General features: G+C 29.1%; 1 protein-coding gene across 3 annotated transcripts in view; it reads left to right on the forward strand.

The window, feature by feature from the left end:
* LOC107456878 (tyrosine-protein phosphatase 10D) overlaps positions 1–25,094 on the forward strand; it is a 94,370-nt gene that overhangs the window by 32,784 nt on the left and 36,492 nt on the right. For 2 of the 3 annotated variants that reach the window (XR_011638411.2, XM_016074848.5), the window contains exons 3-6: positions 18,245–18,491; positions 20,820–21,095; positions 21,865–22,149; positions 23,858–24,133. Coding sequence is in view for 2 of the 3 variants with exons in the window: in XM_016074848.5 (XP_015930334.3) it covers positions 18,245–18,491; positions 20,820–21,095; positions 21,865–22,149; positions 23,858–24,133 (1,084 nt within the window). In the remaining variant the exon portion in view is untranslated. Of the gene's footprint in view, positions 1–12,310; positions 12,454–18,244; positions 18,492–20,819; positions 21,096–21,864; positions 22,150–23,857; positions 24,134–25,094 lie in introns of those variants that run through there. The other variant, XM_087155691.1, reaches the window with a different exon arrangement.

Here is a 25,094-nt window from a genome sequence, read left to right on the forward strand (position 1 = left end):
CCATCTGGTCGATTGGGTGCGGATCTATCTTGGTGATGGAGTTGATAGTGCGTGAAAAGTCTACAACAACTTGTCTTGGAGTGCTTTCATGGAAGGTCTGCTCAACGATGAAAGCAGGGGCGGCGTAAGGCGAGTTAGAAAGACGACAAATTCCTTGTTTCAACCATTTTTGAATTTGAGTGTTCAAAAACTGGCAATCTGGTTCTGTTAGGCGATATGGTCGACAACGGATAGGCTTGTCTTGTTGGAATTCTATTTTGAATTCCACATACGGACATATCCAATATTGTCATCGTCAGAATAAAATATGTCTGAAAATTGTCCAATTGTAGCATAAAGTTGAGTTTGCTGAAGCTCAGATAATCCTGCAGATTTTGGAATAAGTTCGATTTGATGAGGATGTTTACTTGATTCAGGGTTTGAAAAAACCCGGGGATTTTTGAAAAAACCCAACCCGCCCGGGTTTTATTGAAAAAACCCGGGGAATATTGGGTTTTATTTGAAAAAAAACCGGGGAAAATTGGGTTTTTTCATATCGTACTCATAAACTACTTACTGTGAAAATATTTTTATGTATTAAATAGTGATGTATAAACTTAAAAATAGAAATAAATCCAAAAACGTTTATATAAAATATATATATATTATAATTAAAATAAGTTTAAAGAATGCACTATCACTAATACATGTTTGAATCTTTATTCTTAAGTACATAACTTTTCACAATTTTTAACTGAGGCACTATAAAATATAAATGCAACAGTAATATAAAAGGAGCAAGTTTATTAATCTTTTTGTTTTCATTTGTTTATGTTTATTTATATATATATATATATATATATATATATATATATATATATATATATATATATATATATATATATATATATATATATATATATATATATATATATATATATATATATATATTGTATATATATATATATATATATATTGTATATATATATATATATTACTTATTACAAATTTATAATCAGTGAAAGCTAAAATTTCATCTAACTTTTACCTTTAATAAAATTAAACTGGAATATATATTTAATGGTCTTCCATGTTTTTATAATACGATTAATAGAAAGTGAAATTAAAATTACGTATAATTATAAAGAGTATCAGTTACTTGTCCCATTTTTCAAATATTTAACCTTAGAAAAAAGACTGCATTTTTAGATAAATTTTAACTTTATAATTTTAAAAAACAAATTAATTTAAAAATTACAAAAAAGCATATATAAAAATTTTTAGCTTATTTTTTTAAAACCAGAAAATAAAACTTTGAATTTGTTAATTGTTGTTTAATGTATCACTTAATAGAAAATGTTTTTTCATTTGTTTTCAATATTTTTAAACATAATTAAAAGAAACAAAATAAATTATATTCAAATAAAATCTTGAAAATAATATTTAAAAATTCTTAAAAGTAATATTTAAATTTTTAACTGTTTTTTAATTGTGATAAACTTTCTCCAAATAGTTAAAAATTGTCAGCAGATGTTAAGAGTTAACTTAAAAAAAGATCCATTTCTCTCTTAGATGGTGATACACTTTTACGAGTTTTGTAGCTTTATCTAATCCTAATCTATTTCGTAGTTTACTCTACACCAAACTGAAAGTTGAAAAGTGTCTTTCGATAGAGACAGAGAATGCTGGTGCTGAGTGTAAAGAAATTTTGTGGAAACTTGGATTTTTTTTCATAGTTTTTTTTTACCGTAATTTTCCACTATTTTTTGATGAAAACTGTAGAATAACGGTGTTAAGCATCATTGATTTTGGAAAGTATTCAGGATTCGTAATTTTGAATGCCATAACACCTGGCATAAATTCTGGATGCTGCTTAGAAAGACAGTTTTCTGCTAATTGCTCTTGTTCATCATTTAAAAATTCTCCCCTTATTTCGGGATCCAGGATGCATATGCTAATAAATGAGGTGGCTGAACAGCCTGGTGGAATCTTTATACAAAATGTTTATGGGGTTCCAATTCATCACACGATAGTAAGTTAATTCATAACAGCTTCTGAAATTGAAAGGTTTTCTAATTGAAGCTTTTTTAAAGCTTCAGAAACAATTTATATCTGTTTTTCCAAATTGATAGTTTATTGGTAAAGCCCAACATTATTTAGTATTTTTGACATATAATTATTAGTATAATTATTTACATATAATTACATATAATTATTTACATATAATTACATATAATTATTTACATATAATTATTTACATATAATTATTTACATATAATTACATATAATTATTTACATATAATTATTTTGACATATAATTATTTATTTTGATGTTCAAGAGCAATCTCTTGATATTTATGATAATTATTGGCAAAAGTTTTTACGCTGTCAAAATATGAACTCCACCTAGTACCATTTGGTAAATGGGGCATCAAGGAGTTTTTTTTCATTTGCCATCCATGTGCTTGATGCATATCTATATATATATATTTCTCTTACACGGCGACAAAAAAAAGCCTCATTACAACTCCCCGAATGGCAATTTTTAATAGACTTAATTATGGCCAAAATTTTAACCTTTTTAAAGAGATATCAGTTTTAGATATTTTATCTTAAGATTTTATACTATAGCACATTTCTAATAGGTTTAACGAATTACATGTCATTTATTTGAATTCAAGTTTATTTTAATGACTTAGTATTTACTAAAAAGATGTAATTTTTTTTTAAAAAAAAAGTTTTTATATGGATTTGAATGATTGTTTTGAATTCTTAGAATTTTGTGCATTTGCAATGTACCTAAGTTAGTAGCGAGCGAAGCGAACCATATAAGATTGCGTAGCAATTTTCGGGGGTTGGCGAGCGTTAGCGGGCAGGGGGCGCAGCCCACTAGTTATATCCAATTGACTTCAAGAAGTTCCAAAATTATCGTTTGCTTTTTTTTTATATGATCTTGTTTCTAAAATATTTGTTAACTTCCACGATGTGTCTAATGACAGTACAGTATTAGGAGATAATTATTTTTCAACCAAATTTTAAAAAAACAATTTGTGAAAAAACCCACCAAGTGGGTTTTTTCAAGGTGGGCCCACACAGTAAAACCCGGGCGGGTTTTTTCAAAATGGGCCCACTTGGCGAACCCTGACTTGATTTAACAACGTTGTCTAATGATGGTACTGAGAGTTCACTGGAAGCAATGCAGTTAATGCTAGGTTTCGATGAATGAACACATTCGTATAGATGGAGTGCAGACGGAGTAGAAATACATTGTGAACCGTTAGAGTCGTAAGTGCATCTAGCTTGCACTTGGTGTAGCCAATCAAATCCCAAAATGAGCGAAAATGGAAGTTGGGAGCAAATTACAACCTTGGTCATTAGATGATCAATGTTTCCAACCTTGATGTCTAAAGAAATCCATCCAATAGGGTTTATTAAATGGTAGACCACTTGAAAATGTCGATCAGTCCATGGGTGAATAACAGCATTAATAGGAACGCAAGAATATTGAATGACGGTAATGTCTGCACACGGATCACAGAGGGCTTGAATTCCTGTATTATTGTCAGTAGTAACAGGTATTGAGGCACGCTTATTTGTTTGACTTTTAATACAGTTTATAGAATGATCATATTCATTTGCAGGCTCAGATCTTGTGGATGGAGTGTTGCGATTTGTGTTGCGACGTAAATTTGAACTGGTAGTGCCGCGTGGTTCATTATTACTGGAACTAAGTGAGTGTCTAGTCGACGGGAGCTGAGTTTTCGGTTTGTTGTTGGATTCTTGAACGGATCGTGATGAATTTCGTGATTGAGTTGTAGGTAAATTTCGTTGAGGAGGAGGCAAACTGCACATAAAAGAAGCATGACATTTTTCTCCGCATCGCCAGCAAGTAATATCCTGAACATCGTCAGTAGCAGGGTTATATTTACGTCTTTGTTCAACGTGCGAAATGAAATTTTTTGACTGATTTTTCGGTACTGAAAATAAATTGTTAGCTGATTGGCGTGACATATTTTCTTGTTTGAAACTTCGAATTGCATCAAGTGCGGCAGCTCTGTCAATTAATTCTTCGACAGTAATCGAATTCTGAGTAACTAAGGCAATCTGACATTTTCTTTCTGTAATATCACCAATTATCATAGAAATGCGATCAGCTTGTGGTATCGTAAATAAATGGAGCTTTTTCAAGAAGAGCATCCTTAGCATAAATATAATCAACTAAACTTTCATTAATTTTTAATTTTCGAGCGCTCTGATGAACTAAAAATTCTTGCATTGTAATACGCCTGTTAAATCTGGAAGCGAGGGCAGTTTTCCATGCAGTCCATTCATTATAAAATGAATTGTGAAATTCTCTGTATTGTAATTTTTTCTTAAAAATCATTTTATTATTTTAATCATTATTATTATTATTTTTTGTTATGAATCAATCTAAATGAGAAAAATTTTCTATTTCGCCTCAAATTATGCAAAAAAATCTTAAGAAAATAAAAAATCTCAGTGAATTTCTTTTAAGCTTTGTTCAAATCTTCTCAGTTTAAATTCAGCCATCCGTAAAAATGTTCTTTTTTTAAACGTGTGATGATTGAACTTTCCTTTATTTATGTGTTGAAATATTTCATCCGAATCACAAAACCTTTTTTTATTTGGTTGACCCATCTATTATTAAATTTAACTGGTTTTCCTGTTTTTGTAGTCTTTTGCTTGTAATGCAATTAAAATGTTATCTGACCTTGCACAGCTATTGTCTGTACTAGAAGTAAATTTAGTAATTGATTTCTTCGAATGGCATTTATTTTTTAGCACTTAAATCTTTTTCATATTGTGATTAAAATTATTGTTTTATTTCATGGCTTTTTTTTCTTCTTTTGACGGCTTTTTGAAATTCTGAATTAAATTTCGAAAAAAGCTTTATTTTTCAACTCTCATTTCTTAAAAACGACTGATTTCTTTCAAATTTTGTATTTTGTGATTTAAAAGTATAGAATTTAAAATGATGTCAAAATTTGTATACCTTACAATTAAAAAAAAACAATTATAAAATAAAATAACAAAAAATAATAATTAATTGTTAAAAATTATCTTTCACGTGGAATCATTAGTTATTGCAAAATGCGCAAAAAGTGAATGCTACATTAAAGAGTTTTCTAAACATTCGATTGCTCTCATTTCTAAACTATTGGGGCCATATTTTTTAGACTACCCTCCATATTTTGGAGGTCAGATTGTCATATTCGATTTCACTTCTTTGTGACCTCGAATCAATCTAGGCACTCGGTGCCAACAACATAGGCACTGAGTGCGGAAAAATCCGACTGTTTAAACAAAAGTTATTCAGGGTGGTATCTTTTTTTTATTTTTTTTATGCTCACTGTTACATAACACACATCTATTTTAAATATTACATACTTAGTCGCAATTTAGTCGTCATTTTTTCAATAAATCTGAAAAATAACGAAATCGACGAATTATATCGATTTAGGAATATATTTATGATGTACTTGTTCGAAGATTAAAAATGTGGGCACTTTTTATTTTTTTAAAATTCCCTGAATTTTCATCATAATGAAAAGGTTATGAATAACATGCCATGAAACAATCTTCGACACGGTGTTGTGTCGTTTTATTATTATTACATTACATGTCGTTTTATTTTATTACATTATATATTTTATTGTATTTTCTTTCATTCTTTACATATTGATTCAGCTCTTGTGTCATTAAACACAGTATGATTCAAGTAATAAAAATTTTAGTTGCACCAAAAATATCCCCAACATTCGATTTTATAAGCGAATATTTAAAAACTTTCTTTTCCTACTAACTCAACCGTCAAAGGGCAGAGAATTCTTTTAATCATTTTTATTTAATTTTCTTAATTAAACTGATCCCGCAGTGGATTGCGGCCAGTGAGCGGGTGGAGCCTGCGAAGGGACCGAAGGTGAACAATTTTACAAGTATTCGACCGCAAATCGTCAAAGTGAAGGTTCCCCCCTCTGCCGAGGATCAAAGTTGTGATGCTTCCCGCAAGAATGGATATATTCGATCATTGAACTTTGATCCACCACAAAATTTGTTAACTATAAATACAAATCGTTTGTCCTCCTTTTACATGGTGGACGCTACAAAGCGGGGGATCGGACGAAGTGAAAACCACCCGTAGGTTCAGCAAGGGTAAGGATTGATAGATTTATAAAGAAAGCCTTAGATTTCGATTTGTTCTTGTGGAATACATTTCTTTCGATTTGTTTTTATGGAGTATCTATTTCATTGAGGAACGAAAAACTTGTGTGCGCTCACCCGCAGAGATGCTTCCCAGACGGTCGTCAATAGCCCATATATAGTTTGTCTATGTAAAGAACTCCCCTAGCCATTCGTCTGTAGTGGTGTCGGTTACTTTGGTTACGAAGTTTAACTATTTCAAGTAGGGGTCAATATGTAGGACATGTTTTGACACGGGTGGGCGAGAAAAATGGAATCAGGGCCCCTCTATTTCTTGTTTCCATGGCAGCCTTAGACATCATGACGAGGGGTGTTCTTTCTATAGACAAACTATAGATGTCATAAATGGCGCTTTCCACAGAATTGTATTAATTAGTTCGATTCAACTATTGTACCATTTACATAATATTTTCTTCTATATTTCCCATTATAGAAGCGTGAGTATAAAAAAGATTCACTCATCTCATATAGTTTAAAGAAATGCGAATCCACGATAGAAATGAATAATTCGATCCTGAGATTATCGTCATTTACTGCCTCTTGTGCAACCCGACCTAAATCTGCTTTAAATCAACTCTTTTACTCTATTCGTTAGTGTCTTCGATATAGAATACTATCAGAAGGCGAAAAATATAACTCACATTCTAGAATTTAAAATTATTTTTTTAACAAAATTATAAGAATATAATTCTGCAGTTAGCATTTTTGAAACATATTTAAGAAATAATATCTGAGAATTATTCATTTGAAGAATTTTAGAATGGTACATTTTATTTTGATAAACATCTTTGTTTCTGCGTAATTTACGTTAAAAAAATATTTCAGCTATGTCCTAATTAGTTTTTGTCTGTTCAATAAAAAATAGAAGTAATTAAAAAGAAAAACTCTGGAAGCAAACAAATTTTCAGCTTACCATTACATACTTAAAATTCTTAACTCTATAATTTTTATTTATTTGCATTTTTGAGAAAAATCCCTTAGAAGTTCTAAATGGTATCAAACGCTATTTCTCCTAATCTTATAAAGCGAGCTACTTTTTATGAAAGTTTTAGTTCTGCGCAATAATACTGTATTATCAGAAGTTAATAAATCAAGAAAACGATTATTTAAAAAAAAAAAATTAGCCTAAGATCTAAGATGGGTAGATAAGGGACATCTTTAAGTTATGTGTAATTTGAATATGACAACAGAATAGATCTTTTAACAACAATTTATAGCCTATTGTAAATTAAAATCTTCAAGGTAAGGTGATAATGCGTTGAAAAATGCACGATTATCTTTAATAAAAGTTTTATTGATCTAAAATTTATTACGTTTGTGATATTTTCGTGAGATTTATTGATGGGTCATAAATTTACTCTAAGGAAGGAATGGTTTAATTTAAATCTCCGTGGTAATTGGGTTTTAACGAATTTATTTGTTTTTTAAGATAGTTATTAAAATGATTATCATATTTAAATAACACTTGTTTTTTTTAAAAAAACTAAAAGCTTTATTCAATTCCGCCAGGGATGGGAAATTACTTCCTTAGTGGAAAAATCATTGAGGTATTACTATATCTCTCTATTTCTACCTCCATGGGAAAATTCCGCCCCAGAAGAAATAGGTTTCTTCCAACATAAGTGGAATAAATAGAAGAAACTTTTGTTTAAAAAGAAATATGAAATATTAAAACGTTTTTTAAACGAATTAAGTTATTTTTTTAAGATAGTTATTAAAAAAATTATCATATTTAAATAATTCCTATTTTTTAAATAATATAAAAACTAAAAGTTTATTCAATTCCGCCAAGGATAGAAATTTAATTCCTCAGTGTAAAAAACATGGAAGTATACTCTCAGTACTCTAAAATAAATGAATGAATTATTAAAAATTCTGTTAATGATATAAAATCTAAATTCTTTTCTGCTTTGTCATTAGTAGTTAAACTCTAGATGCAATAATGCCATCCAGTACAAACCTTATACTAAAGGTCATAAGAACTTTTGTTTGGGTTTTTCTCTTTTTAATCTTTCTTTAATTCATTATTGAGGCTTGTTGTGTAATTAGTGAATGACAAAAAAGTGGGTTAATCCGCTCACACGCTAGACCGATTTTCTGGGTAGAAACTCATAAAAAATACTTCCTTAGATATTGGTGAATACAAAGGTACCTTTGTTTATTTATTTGGAGTCGAAACATTTGCTATTTATGATTGGGTTCTCTCGTAGGTTAAGGCCGTTTCATTTCTTCAGGAGAATAACTAAATCATTTATCTAAAGGTCTGTTATGATAGACAATAGAATCTCGATTATACGAATCTCTTTCATCCGAATACCTCTGTTAACTGAAATAAATTTCAACGTTTTTAATAATATACTGTCCTAATTTTACTACGGGAGGCCTTTAAAATAAAATGCTCGGTTGAAGCTCGAATTGATCATTTTATGTCAAGAAATTTGAAAGTTATAATTTTCTTTATTTTTCAGTGTTTAAAGGCTAATTGGATCCAAGAGTCTCACTTATACCAAAATTGATTTTATTAAATATTTAATAATTTTTTCCACCTGTCGATTAATTCTTGTATTGAAGAAAATTTCAAGAAGTTTTTTTTTTTTAAATGTTGATTTCTTTTTGAATTTTATTATTTTTTATAGTAAGTTTTTAGTTATAGTTGTGAGTCTCGGCTGATATGTTTACGAAATAAAAATCCATAAAAGTAGTCTTCTAATTGAATATTAAACGTCTAATGTAGCTTGTCTTTGAAACTGATTTTTACAGAATTGAATTTTGTAATTATAAATTATTTTTTATTTGACTTTAAAAATAATTATAATAAACAATATACGATTATTTACTTCAGATTGAATTTATATTTAGCTTTATTTTGATTTAATTTACTTTTTTGATAAATAACAATTGGTTGAATAATCAGTTTTTTGGCTTTTCCACATTAATCCCACGTAATGGACAAAACAACTTCTTTTTTCTTTTCTTTTTTTAACATTATAAGTATACATAAAAAATTAGCTCATATATCCTTCAAAATTAACGAAAAACCTTCAGATTTTATTTAAAAATTTTTAGAGATCACGATAAAATGGTAATGACTCAATTTCTTTTGGCAAATTTGCAAAAATTGTTAAAAATTATTGTATATAGTTGAAAATGATTTTTAGTTTCTTCACTACACAAATATCACCTCCATAATTAGGTTAAGTAAAATGTTTAAACTGGTTTCACATTTTCTATAATCTTTCAGATTTAAAGATATTGTCCCCGTCACATAATTGGGGAGTAAATCGCGTGATCTATCGTGAGATCCTGTTCAGAATCCGTTTTTGAATCACAACTTGTATCGTTCAATCAGCCTCGTGATTTCCTTCAACGAGACCGCATCAAGACTGTGTATATAAATATAATAGATGCAAAGACCTTTTTTCAACTCGCATCTGCCTTGTGCCACTGATGCGTTTTTCTAATGAGGAAAATAATTTTAGTATTGTTATGACCAGGCTTGTGGAGAATTTTTTCCTTGATCTTCAAGACGAGTTCACTTGAGCAGTGTCTGTCGTCGATGAGTTTTTAAATCTGGACACAACTCGAAATGCGTGTTTTCGAAAATGATCACAGCGAAAAAAAGCGTGTTTATAAAAATTGACACAGCGAATACTTTTTTAAAATAATAATCATTAAGAGGCAGTTATTTTATAACCGGCGTTGAACAACCGACCAAATTCTGAGTTTACCAGTTTTCAACTCCGGAATCAAGCATTCAAACCTTCGTGATGGACTTTTTGACCCGTTTTGGCTTTACGGGGAGAGGGAAACCTCCCATGGTTACCCGGCGGCACATGATTTGTCTACCCCTGAGGATATTTCACGTCAGTACAAGCCGGGAGCAGAATTCATTTCAACCACCTACGCTGGGATTAGAACCCGATTCACCTAATTTGGAGGTGAACGCTCTATCCCCGGAGCCACCGCTGGGATTCGAACCCATTTCACTTCTTTGGGAGGCGAACTCCTTATCTCCTGAACCACCGCAGCTCAGTATTAACCTTTTTTTTTATAACCGTCGTTGAACAGCGGACCCAATTTTGAATTTACGGCTACCAATGTTTAACTCCGTAGCCTTGTAGTTTTGAAACCATTCCAGATAAAAAAAGGTAATTCTTTGATCAAATATTGGGAGCCTTCATGGAGAACTTTTTGATGGAACTAACCTGTTTTAGCGTTACATGGAGAGGAAAATCTTTCACTGTTAGCCTGACGTCAAGATGACTCTAACCCATGATCCGTCTACCACTTAGGATATTTTACGTCAGCACTGGGGTCGATACGAGCCTGGGGTGGTATTCTGAGCTCGAGTCGACCGTCGATTTGAGTTTTTGGAAGCCGCACCAGGGGGCGCTTTACCTGATATTCTACTTTCCCCGCCCATTGCTCGGTTTTTGGTATTCCAAGCAAGTTTTAGTGGATCTTGAGCGTTCTTTTCGGTCGACGCGAAAACCACTTGTATTTTCAGTAGAGTAATGGCGAGCGCATGGTTAGTAATTATTTTACACGGCTAAGTCCACGGAGGAGACCGATGTATAGAAACAGAAAATATGCTTTTAGTCTTCATGATGATGTATTCTATGATTTTTTTCGATTAACGGAAAATCTTGTTCAGTATTTATGCGTGGAACTAACAGAGGACTTGGAAAAAGAAGCAAGGCGAGGAAACGTGATTTCAGTAGAAACATAAGTTAAACTTAATTTATTTTCAATATCATGAGCATATTTCTGTTTTAAAAAAAATAATAATAATTGAATTTAATTTTTCTATATACTTTTGTCAAATTTTAGATTCAAATCAAATATACAGTGGTTCTAATATTGCATAAAAACTTAAAATGGGATATAAACAAATACTTAAGTGAATAATAAAGTATTTTATAACTATGAAACTATACTGTAAATCACTATACTTAAAATCTTTGAAAAATCTTTTTTAACATAAAACTAATATTGCTGAACATGGTAATTGCAATATGAAGTACATAAATTGCTTGAAAAATTAATAACTAAATATTTCGAACCTCTCAAAGTGAATTTTTTCTTATAGCTAAAATTTTATAAAAGTTTTGTTAAAGAGAGTTCAAAATTTTTTCCATGTAACAAGGAGGTCCATATGATGAACTGTAATGTTTATCTTTTCATCATTTGATTGGTATTTATCAAATTTCACTCGTATAAGAATAATGAAGCATAAAACAGAAAGCTTAATTGAAAATAGAATTTAAATTGCAAATTATACTTTCTTTTATTATCAACACAAATGAAGTGATATAAATATTACCTTCTTAAATAAAAAAAAAAAGCCTGCACTCACCTCTATTAAATCATAATTAAGAAAATTCGTAATTTTCAAAAGGCAAAGTGAAAACCATCTGTTTAGCAATATAAAGTGGTTAGAAGTTAGTAGCAAGAATGCTGTTTACATTTGAAAATTCTGATATTTTAATTTTTTCCTGGATCTTTTTTCTACTATCCACATAATATTAAATGCAATTAAAAGTTTATTTCTTTAAAAAAAATAAAATAAAAATAGCATACATGTGATATGCCAATACGATGTACTCTTGTGATATAATTCTGAGAAACAAAGTTTGGTTTCTTAATCGCTATTGGAATAAACAAACCAAAGATCTGATTGCAACTCAATAACATATACTAATAATAATAGTACATATTAGATTTTTAATTATCAGACTTGTAAATAAAATTTATCTAATTAGTCAATGTTTATTAGTATCAAAAATAACAAAAAAAAAAAAACTTATCATTTCGGAGAGGTATATAAAATTTATTTAATAAATGTAAATATCAAGTATTAGTGCAATAAAATAAAAGTAAAGTTTTACAATATTTAATCTCAAATAAATCTTAAAAGGCAATATTTAATCTCAAATAAATACTGAACCAAAATGCCTTTTTCAACAACTTGTCGCGCGCGAATTGCATCAGAATGCTCCGAGCATTTTTATTGGCTGATAGCACGGAAGAAGCTTCACCCCTACTCTACTCATGTAGTCCACGAGACTACTCCACTGAAATCAACGTACAGAATACCGAAATTCAAAACAGTGGACGGTGTGACGTCAGGAGAAGGCGTCACTCGGGGAAGGCGTCGTTTGTTTGGAATACCAGCCCATATCGACCAGCCATTGCTGGGATTCAAACTCTGGTTACCTGAGGGAGCTCTATCCCCTGAGCTACTATGACTCAGTATTATACATTTGTTTGTTTTTATATTTTTCATTAATATCTTTTTCCAGCGTAATTTACGTTTTTTGTTACATCATTTAAATAAGTTATTGTTAGTTTAAATAACAATAAAAATGAATTTTGAAATGGTTAAACGCATACAAATGTAATGTATTGAATTATTTATCCAAAATTATTAAACACATAATTTCAGAGGTGCCACCTATTACGATTTATAATCAAGATTACGGTTGAGTAATACAAATTACGATTTATGAAAATTTCTGTTTATGATCCATTAAAAGTACTTTTTTCCCTTAACTACCAAGAGTTGTGAAAGATTTACTCCTTCAATTCTAAAAACAATAAATGTAAATGATCTTTCCCCCTTCCAACAAGATCTCCTTATAGAAAAGAACACAATTCTAAAATGCTGTGAGCAAAGGTTTAAATGCAGAAGTTCTAATTTATCCAAAAAATATCCCGATTCCAAGTAATTTATTTAATTTTATAATGAAGTATAAAATTTCATGGTGGTAGTGTTTTTTTTAGTGCCTTTATATAATGTGTTACTTTATTTATAATGGTAAGTTATGCATAGTTTTCTTAATATTTTATAAGTACTTAGAATTAAGTACTTTGAATTTTATAAACGGTAACTAAATATATATTTCTGTATACTTCTAATAGCTAGTTTAAAAAGTTTGTATCTCTGTAATTATATATTTCTTTACTATTTGAGAAAAAAAATTCTTAAGTTATTCAGTGCTATTTTTCTTAATTTCATAAGTCTTTATTTTGAACCCTCTTTGTTGAATAATAGAGTATTAACAAATATTTATTGGAAACAACAAAAAAAAAAAATTGAATAAGCAAAAATCAAAAATTTAACTTAAAATTCAAGATGGCAAGGGAAGAGGCCTCTTAAAATAAAATAAATTGTTGCAACCTAAACAACATAATTTTAGTTATATTTTTCTTTGAAAATAACAGTAAATTTTTGAATCTTTTTTTTTTTTTTTTTGAGGATACATATTAACGTTTGAATCCTTCGTCAGAATTAAACGTCAAAATTAATTGCTGACAGTTTGAATTTATAGTTCTTTGAAACATTTCTATGTCACGCAAAAATGCTCGCAATTTTTCATGTTTTGTAGGATTTAAAGAAATAAATGAAATTCTATGCATCATTGACTTGACTCAACTAAATGAATCGTAAACATTCTATTGTTCTTTTGTAATGCGCTTATTTACTCGTTTTATATTTAATACTTAAATCTGTATGTTAGTCTTATAAAGAAAAGATATTCTGAAATTATTTCTTTTCTCGCCACCTTGGACTTCAGGTTAAGTTTTAATTATCGTTTTCTTGAAGTTTTTATTTTAATTCTATTTTATTTTTAATAAACTTATTATCATTTGACAGGGTTCCCGCGGTCCTTAAAAGTCCTTAAAAACTGCTTAACTTTTATTTTGGAAAATAAGGGCCCTTAAAAGTACTTAATTTTGGTAGAAGGTTTTTAAAGGTGCTTAATTTTTCCGCATGACTATAGTTGATTAGAACAATTTTTCAGTACCATGTTTTAAACCATATAGTCGTTCTTTTATCACCTAGAATTAGATCATGCACCGAGAGTAAAGCATTTTAGAGAGACAAGAAGGGATGTGTGTGAGAGAGCTGCAGTCAAGAAGAAAGCATGTCCTTTTATTAATGCATTGGTTCTTTCATTAATTTATACTGCCTTTTGCCTAGAATGATACTCTATGAGAAGAGTGACATTCTAAAAAAAAAGAATAGACTGTGGACAAGGGGAATACTGCACATGGAAGAGATAGTGCTTTTTTTGGGGGGGGGGGAATTCTAAGGTACTGAAGTGGAAAACCCACACTGACCTTCAAAATTGACTGAATTCAAAAAATTCAGTTTTACTGGTAATGCATTTGCTCATAGGAGCAAAGTAAAACCCTAAGAATCAAAATATCAGAAAAAATTTTGAACTTGTATCCATAACGAAAACTATTTCAAAAATTCTTTTAAGAATTAAATAAATTTTCATAATATTTCAGTGTGTAATAAATAAGTAACTGTAAATTAATAAGAAGCAGTAAAAATTTTTAAAATTCATGATTGTACTGGAAATTAAACAGATCTGTAATAAACAGGGTTTGAAAAATCCCATCCCACCTATATTTTACATCAAAAACCTGAGATTTCTTGGGGTTTTGGTGAAAACCAAGTTTTTTCACAAATATTTTACATTTTTATTCCTGAATACTAAATAAGAGTGCATGATTTGCTCCTAACAAGATAGTTAAATGTTTGGTAACTATTTATAACTTGTGCTGCAATGTAAATTTTTTTTAAAGTTTTGGATTGTTAATTTCTTAGTTAGTTTAGTTAGATTGTTAGTTTAGTTAATTTCTTAAGGATAAGCAGATTGTTACATAAAAATGTAAATCTATTCAATTAAAAGATTGTCGATAATTAAAGACTTTTTGATATTAATGTCGATTAGAATAAAATTCAAACTTAGATTTTAATAATCATTTTTCTCAGTTAACATTGTAACTTAATATGCTGTTTTTTAAATTTCTATTTAATTTTTGGTTGCTTTAAAATTAGTATATATTTTTCGTCAGATTGTTTAGTATTCCTAATATTATGTAAAGTTAATTCCTAATATCAGTTTTGGCTGGAAATAATTGTAAAGCTCATCATAAAAGTAAATATAACACATTTGCTGTTGATTTTGAAATGGTTACATACTGTTTTCAATATGTTTTTTATAAAGTTTTGAATACATTTTTTTAAAACTATTAATTCGCGATAAAAATAAAATATCAAATTATTCTAATAGTAGAGAATAATATTAAGAATGATAGTGGATGATAAAGAAATATTACAAGTAAATATCTATAAATGATAATGAAAAAAAATAATTTATCAATATTTGTTAATTAAGTAAGCTTACCAATTTTCTATCGATTAATATAGGAATGTGTTGATACCTTTGAAAAATCATTTTAGACCCATTCATTTATATGTTTCCCCCGAGAACTAATAAAAAAACATACATATTTGAAAATTATAAATTTTAAAAATAATTTTATTTTTTTTGTATAAAAATTTTCTTAAAAATATTTATAGCAATGAATTTAAAAAGATATATATATTAAGTTAAATCTAATTGAAAAAAAGTGGAATGATTTCAGGTGATTAGATATTAGTATGACCCGTTTTTACTTGAAATAGGACTTCTCTTATGCATAACTCTAATTCAACCTCTTAGTATTCATTTTTTTAATATATACCCCTTTTAAATGAAAAATTTTGTTAATAGAAATTTTTTTTTTTGGCATAAGGGAATATTTATCATAGATAGGATATTTCATAGATGTCGTTAATCCTTAACAATCTGAAAATGTTTTAAAAAAACCTGTCCCAGGTTTTCAAAAATAATAAGCACTGTCACTTTTGGTATATATTTATTCGATGATAAATACTTATACTATTTTTAAGGTCCTTAATTTTTCAAAAAAAGTCCTTAAAAGTGCTTAATTTTTGCTTTGTTAAAAGAGTGGGAACCCTGTTTAACAACATTATTTCTTTGAAAATCGGCGTCGTTTTATTAGACTTGGGAAAAGTTAGTTGATATTTAAAATCTGGACACAGCTCGAAATCCGTGTTTGCGAATATGGACACTGCTTAAAATGTGCGTTTAAAAAAACTGACACTGCTCGATATGCGTATTTGCGGAAAGGACCGTAGCTCAAAATGATTGCTGACGAAAATGAACACAGCTCGAAATGCGTATTTACGAGAATGGACACAACTCAAAATTCGTGTGTAGGGAAATAGACACAACTCTAAATGCGTGTTTATGAAGATCGACACAACTCGAAATGTTTGTTTAAAGAAATGAATACAGCTCAAAATGCGTGTTTACGAAATGGACACAGCTAAAAATACGTGTTTACAAAATTGAACACAGCTCAAAATACGTGTTTAAGAAAATGGAAGCAGCAAAAAATTTGCCTTTTTAAATGTTCAATCCAAATTTAACAACTAAACGAGAAATTTCGTGCTTACTTTTCCTTACATTTTTAAAAAAACATTATCATTATGGATCAAAGTCACGTTCTTCGGGATCGGGATGGCTTGGTAAAAGGTCAGTTCGAATATTTCAAGCGATGCCTTCGTATTCAGAACTCTAAACGATTAAGTGAATTTTAAAACTAAATTCCTACAACGTAAATTTAGTACCACTATTCTAAATTTGTAGCGCCCGTGGCAACATTACAAAAATAACTGCTGACTTTTAAAGTCTCTTCAAAAACAGATCAATATAATGAAATATATCAAGTGATTTATGCAAAAAGACGACGTCACGCTACGAATTTATTTGGTTTCATTAGTTTATTCTTAAAAAAAAGAGCAATATTCATAAAAGAAATTTGAAAAACGGAATCAAGTTCTATGTTCATTTTTTTTTTACATATCTATGTAATTTTCTTAAACACGCATTTCCAGCTGTGTCTATTTTTTTACGCGCGCATTTCAAGCACGCTCATTTTGAACGCGCATTTTGAACTGACATGTGTCCAAATTTACTAACCAACGACTTTTTAATTTTTAGAACTTTTAATGATATTTCCTCAAATTCTAAATCAGTTACATGGTGCTTAGATACTGGTTTGAATACTGCGCTTTTATCTGTTTTTTGGCTGTTTTTTTATTTACTTTTTTATTGTTTAATTTAATGAAACCCGATTTAGATAATGCTGAAAAATAATTAATTCTCTTAACATGAATTGAGGTGGCAGAATTGGTGTTTTTTGGCTCTCTCTATGTACCATTTCATCTTTTATTGCCATTGAGGCGGCAAACGATACTTAGTATAGTTCTAAGACATTATTCTTGAATAATGTTAACTTTTAAGCGCTACAGCAAGCTGGTCAAATTGAAGAGCTGACTAGTTAACTTCCAATGATAGCTTTGTCTTTTTCCCCAACAAAAAAAATAGTAGATAAGAGTTTTTTTGTGTGTGTGTGTGTGAAAAGTGATTTTAATTTGCTTTATTTAATAAATAAGAATTAGTAAAAATAATTGCAAAATTTTTGCACAAAATGTAAGAATAATAAACGAGGGAATCCGTAATTGTTTATGCTTCGATAACTTTTTTGCCTTATTGTAATTCAATACCCCAACTTTTATATTTTTAATTTAAATATATTATTTTGCTTAGCCTAGTTCTTCGCTTTCGCCCCCCCCCCCCAATTTACCTGCACACTTGTTTTCAGGTTGCTTCTCAGCCATTATCCTTAGTCTTAATCACCCTAGCTTTTATACTTTATTTTAAATACATTAGAAGCCGGGTTCACACTTGCCCTGATTGTCCTGTTTAAAAGATTCTGCCCTTATTTGTCCTATTCCTAAGGGGTAGTGAAGTGTGACACTGTTGGTGAAGTGGTTGTGGGGAAATGTCACGCTTTGTGACAAAGGGGGTGGGAGGTCCAAAATATTGAAAGAAATTGTGACATCATTTATGGACAGTCATCTTCTAATGAAGTAAAGTAGAATGCTCTCACAACAATAAATTTGTTCTTGGAGGTTAAATCTGCACAAGTTCAAAACTAGCAAGAATGTGGCAAGCATTTTAGCTGGTCATCATTCTGAAGCTGTATGGATTGTGGCTTGTGATTGAACCCTGGTCCTTCACAATGATAGTTCAGTGACTTAGCTACTGCACTATCTGGCTTTTTACTTTAAATAAGACTTCTTTATTGACATTTTCTATATTTTATTTTGTAGATTCATTGTGTTGAAGTTGATCTGCCTCTGCCTCCAGAAGTTGCTACTTCAAAAGATGGTGAATTACGTTTAGATTATCATCCTCCAGTTGGGCTTCCTCCACCAAATATAACATTCCATCCTTTGGATGTTAAAGATGGCATTATTGTGGATGATGTTATCCCTGGTACAGAATATGCATTTCAACTTTATTATTCAAATCGATCTATGATTGAAGTTTTAACATGGACTACCGTTATAGCTACAGGTAAATAATGTTATGACAATTTTCAAACTAATTTAAGATATTTTATGTGAGGGAGAGTGTTGTATTTTAGAACTATTTCAACTTTTCATTTTTGTGTGCAAAATATAATAATTCAAGTTACTTAGCAATTTTGAGAAATATAATATATATTTGTTTATCAATGTAATTTTTTTGTGGGCAACTATGGTTATACACACCAGAAAAAGTATTTTTAGGAAAATAAAAAAAATTGGTCTGTGCCGAGGTACAACATGGTGATGTACTTTGAGCAACCTCATGTTGTACCTTGAACCATTGAATGTCACACGTTAGATAAGTCATTTTGAGTTTTTGTCTTCTTGATCTGAGAGTTGATTAAAATTGGATTAACTTTTTATTAAATTTTAAGTTGTCTACATTAAGCTAAAATAAATAATTTGAATCAGATGATTTATTTATCAAGAACATAAAATTTTTTACATATTTAAAGTGACGAAGTTCACAAGGAACTGTATTCATTCTGGCGTTAAGAAACATTGATTACACATACTTTAGATGGATCAAGGGTAGAACAAGCATTCACTTTTTTGATTTTATTAGAACCAGCAAAAAGAAGTAATTTTTCTTAAAAAGCTGGTATTTTATCTTATAGATAATGACATTTCAGTTGTTATCTGCTTTAATTTTGTTTTCAAATCTAAGTGTACTATACTACTCAGAAACTGGAAAATAAAAAAAAGTCCTTTAGCATAGGTTTGGAAAACATGTTATTGTTCCCAGGATTGCAGATAGAACCCGTTATCCCATACAGCCACAAATATCCCCAAAATCTCTTTGAGATTTCTCTTTGACAAAAAAGCTGGATATTCCAAAATCTAACAAAGATTTTCAAGATTTTAGTATTCTAAATATCCATGAAATATCTACCAAAAATCTAGGGGTCGCAACTGCATGATGTCCAACAGATACTTGGACATTATGACATCTGCTGTATATCCCTGAGACATCTAAAAAATATATGTGACTTAATCACAGATATCCATGATATCCAGCACATGATATTGATATCTAAGGGGCTTTTGTTCGATGTCAATTGTATATAATATCTGGATACTTCTGAGGTATTTTTGTTGGATATTGGACAAATATCTTAATCCTTCAAAAACTCGCTTCTACTAAATTTAATGGTGAATTTAATGAAGAGTACATTTGAGTTTACATCCTATAATTTTATAAATCAAATTACTTCAAACATTACGAAATGTGGTGTATAGGTAAATAAACTCATAATATTCGATAATTTAATTTTTCAGAGCAAATTTATGAAGTTAAAATTTTTTGACAATTTTTATCCAAGAATTTAATTTTTACGCGTAACTCATAATTTTTAGATAAAAAATGTAAAATAAAAAATATATATGTTAAAAATTCATCGTATTAAATTGAAGATGTTTCCTATAAAGTAATTTTTTTTTTAGTTTGCAATCTCTTTTTTTATAGATTTTTTTTATTTTGGACTATTAGTATGCAGAGTAAGCATCAAATTAGTGAATCTTATAATTTCAAGGAAATGTTTTATTATAAAATGAGACACAAAATTATGAGATAATGCAAGACTAGAGAGTTATTTAGAGCCAAATTTATTTGTTTATTGCATTACAAATTTATTTACTATCATTGTAATAAAGAAATTTTATAATGATTGACTATTATAGCATCACTAATAAACTGTAAATCTGGATTCGTTAAACAGTCTGTTTTCATTTAGTGTTTGCCTTTGTGTGTGATGGTAACAAAAAATTTGTAACAGATAAATCTGTTGCACTATCATATTTCCTGTACCTTCAACAAGATTGAACACATTTTAGTAGAACAATACTATGCTTGATAACATAGCATAATATTTTAAATAAAAGCATAAAGTGAACAAGATTTTTAGTTCGAAAGCAACAAAGCTGTTACAACTTATTATTTTAAGCTAAATAAGAAAAAAGTGCTTATTTATATAAAAAAAGATAAACTAAAATTTCTCTTGCAACTACAATTTAAGTCTTGTCTCTACCAGTTTAATATTTTTCAATTTTCCTCCCATTCTTTATTGCAAATTATCAGCAACATGATGTCAAATTTTAAATTTAAATTTTCTTACTTAGTGCATGTTTATTCGAAGGAGTGCATATTAATTTGATTAAGCTAAAATTACACTAGTAACTTCTTTATTATTTACTTACATTTTTTTACTAAAAAGTATCTTCCTTATTACTTTCACAGGAAATTTTTTTTCTTTCTATCTCTGTTTTAAGTTATAAATTTTAATATAAAAACCTTATATGTATTTTCTATATTTAGAACCAGATCCACCAAGCAATTTATCAGTAGATGTTCAAACTGGAAAAATAGTGGATTTAGTGTGGGAACCTCCTCTTCAGGGAGGCTTTTCAGGGTACAAATTAGCAATTCTTTCATCCCAAGATGACTCTAGTCCACGATATTTTGACTTGCCTGAAGATTCCCTGTCTTTTACACTTCAAGATTTAACAGCTGGCGCATCATATGAAGTACAATTGTCAACTTTGTATCAAGAAAAAGAATCATCAGTCTTCATTTCATCAAATTTCACAACAAGTATGTTTCTTTTTCTTCAATCAACATATTTTTTTCTGTAATCGACATATTTTTTCTTTAATTAGCATATTCTTTCTTTAATCAAACATTTTTTTTTTTTGCTTTTATCAAGCAATACACAAAGCTGAGGAGTTGGATTCTCAAAAATTTGATCAATTTTGACTCTTGTTAAAAGTTCCTAAAGTTAAAACAAGTGTTAAGTCCAATAAAATTATTTAAATAATTATATATATGTATAATTATTTGAATTCTCTCAAAATTAATTAATCTCATTTAAGCATTTATGAGCATATATTTGATCAAGTAATGAAAAGAAAAGAAAATATATCGAAAGTATTTAATACTTTATATAAATGAATTAATTATTATTATAAATTCCAAAAAAACATTTATGTAGCTAAGTTTAAAAGTAAAGCAAATAAATTTAATGTCTTATTTATAATAATTTCCTAGTTCATGAACATTAACTAATGAATCTTCTTGTAAACAATTGTTTGTATATGTGTTGATATCTAATTCAATACTTATTATGAAACAATTTCAATATTTTTTAAAAGTATTTTTTATTTTTTCAACTATTATGTAATAATAAATGTATTGTCATGTATAGAATTGAAATTAAGTTTTTTTTACATAATTAATAGTTATTACATTAATATAGACTGAAAAATTTTAATTGCATCTAAGCGCACAGAAATGTTTGAAGAAGGTTTCAAATATTTCAACTCTGATTTAACAATTTTTCTTCTTCTTTTTTTTAAATTTTCAGAACCCAATACACCTGGCCGTTTTATTGTGTGGTTTAGAAATGAAACGACTTTGCTTGTTTTGTGGCAACCTCCGTATCCATCTGGCATTTTCGATAAATATCGTGTTAGCATATCTCCCGAAGATGCAGTACAATCTGTTCTTTTTGTTGATAAAGAAGGAGAACCACCTGGTCCTGCTCAAGCTGCATTTTATGGTCTCATTCCTGGTAGAGCTTATAACATATCAGTACAAACAGTCAGCTACAATCAAATTAGTGAACCTACAGAAGCACAGTATAGAACAGGTAAACAATGTTTTTATTGTACTAAAAAATTTGAAATGCTTGATATTTTAATTAAATTTTTTCCATTGTTTTGATTATATGCGTGAAACGTACTAATCATCAAAATGCATGAGCGTCTTTAATTTAACAGCTAAACATTTCATTGGTTCTTAGAATTTCATTGGTTTCATTCTTTAACATTTTCTTAAATTTTAACAACTAAATGCATAGTATGTATTGTAGTTGAAACATTAAAATAAATATTAGTTTTTAATGCGCAAAACCAAATGCATAAAAAATTTATTTTTTGTGAGCATACATATTTAAATAATTTACTTATTTAAACTATGTAATTGAAAAATAATTCACTCGAAATTACTGATTAATTATTAGATTAATTGATTAGTACTGTAATTTGAAAATAGTTCTGTCACATAGAGTTAAGTAGTCACAGGATTCCTACTTGATTTTCATCTCATTATAATGTTTTAACTCTGACTTGTATTTGACTTTTGCATGTATTTCTAAACTTTTGATTTTTAACCCATTTTTATGTTTAATTTCTTGCCTGATTTTATCTAATTGGCAAAAACTATTGCTAATATCTATATAATAATTATTTGCTATTATCCTATTTGATTAATGAGTGATTCTTTCCTTGGTGGCTTAGAGTCAGGGCAGGGCTTGGACCTCTCCTATAATTTTCTTCTAGCATATCGACCATTAGAAACTGGTTTCCAATTTTTAGAAATTTAACACTGGATCCAGGATCTTTTTTCCATAGGTTTAGCACACAAAAAATTCTTTTCCATCCACTATAGTCATACATTTTATCTACATATCCGGCTCATTTAGGTTTTTTTTCCTTGTTTGTGAATTTAACAACATTACACTTTTTTTTAAAGTTTTGTGTTAAGCTGCTCATCCAAGGCCCATTCACTTGAATTTCAACCAGAATATTTTAGAGGAACTCAAAAATTGTAAGGGTTTCTTCGTAAAATTCAGTCTCAATGTATATGTTAGTACAGATCTTTCCAGATTTCTATTCATTAGTAACTTAGTTCTAAGTCTAATAAAACTGCTCTGAGATATTTCTTGAAGCTATAGCAGCTATACCACTTGTAGCAAATAAATTATGACATGTTCCCTGGAAAGTGTAGCTCTCCATTGCAAGAAGAAATATAAAACACTAGCATATTTCAATAGACAGAATTAAACTTTAGAAGAAATAAGTAAATAAAATAAAAAAATTTTCAACTAGAAAGAAATGTAAACAAAGAAGATCAATACTATCTATTACTAACAAGCTAACATAAATATTGCTAAAAACAGAATGAGGGAAAGCAAATTTAAAACAATTATTGTGGTTATAGCTCAGACTGCTTGTTCTCCAGAATATTAAGTTAGAGTGTTGTCACTGAAGAATATAAATAATAAATTTATATTATTTTAAATAATGACCTGTGTTTAGTTCAAAGGACTAGAAAACTTGAATGTCCTGAGTCATAAGGACCTGTAACCGAATCGCTGAGAATGCGTGAGTTGTTTCCTAGTTGCCTGCTGGGATTGAACCAATGATCTTTTAGGTTTGCAGTTGGATGCTTTATCCACTACTAATTAACTAACTACTATTATAACTCACCTATAATTTTGTAAATTTGTTCTTAAATCATTATATTGTATTTTACTAATACATTGCTTCTAATGTTTAATTTTCATTGTTTTATAGTTCCTTTGCCTCCCACAAATGTAACTGTTAGTAAAAATACTTTAACTCCATATTCATTTCATGCTGTGTGGTCTCCTCCTAAAACTTTATCTGAGTTTGATCGATATCAAGTGGCATTGGGTATACGAAACAGTGTGAGACAAACTATTGGTCGAACTGAAAAAAGAATTGCTCTGTTTGATGAAAATTTGGAACCTGGAAGAACATATGAAGTCATTGTTAAAACTGTTAGTGGTAATGTAGCTAGCTGGCCTGCTGCTGTAAATATAACAACAAGTAAGTATTTATTTTATTTTTATTTGCTTATATTAATATAATATTCGTAATTTAAGTTAAAATAATTGTGTATGTTTTAACTTTAAGTGTCTTTATACCTTCATAATTTTTCTTCAAAATTTGGCTTGCTAAATTATGTAGTTCAGCTTACCAAATTAAAAATAATTTGATGGAAAATTTAAAGTCCCTAGAATGAAAATTATTTCAAAGGATAACTGGGAGTGGACCGTATCTCTGGAGGGAAAGATTGAAGTATGAACTATGATTCATGTGAGATTACTAAAAGTTAAGGCAGTTAAGTTTGCTTTTAATATTTTTCTCTTAAAAAGTTCTCAGATGGATGTGCTTTTATAAGTAAGCTGATTTAAAACAAATACTGTATTAAAACAAGAGATTTATTTGCCTTTGAATGTGTTTTCAATGAAAAAAAATTTGTAAAAAAATGATTTTTCCCCTTAGAAGAGGATAATTCTTTATTCTTTCAGTCAACTCAGAAATAAGGCTACTTGTATAATTTACTATAAGAGTGCTGCTGTAACTGTACTGTTGACTGTACAATATTTTGAGCCATTTCAATCCAAACATAGCTTAAGGTATTATAAAGTATTGTCAAAGTGAGCACATAAAGTAATTAAAGATGAAACTTAATCTGCCATCAATTTTTGTTTTATACAATAAATGAAAATACTAGAGATAATGTTAGCTGCTGGAAATCAAAAATTACTAAAAATGAAATGGGAGAGTTCTTCTGCAAATTTTCTGAAGTCTTATGTGTTTAGCAATAAAATATTGTTAAACACTCAAACATACATTTATTTTTGTAACCCTCTTGAAAATGAAATATCTTAGCCAATAATATGTAAAAAGAATTCACCTTCTTTATAAAATGTTTAGATCCAGGCCGATTCTTATTTCTTAAATTTTACTAATTGATATTATAGTTTTTCTTCAGTTTTTTTTT

Source organism: Parasteatoda tepidariorum, chromosome 12 (assembly GCF_982258835.1).
Source record: "Parasteatoda tepidariorum strain Cologne lab strain chromosome 12, Ptep-v5.0, whole genome shotgun sequence".
Classification (NCBI taxonomy): Eukaryota; Metazoa; Arthropoda; class Arachnida; order Araneae; family Theridiidae; genus Parasteatoda; species Parasteatoda tepidariorum.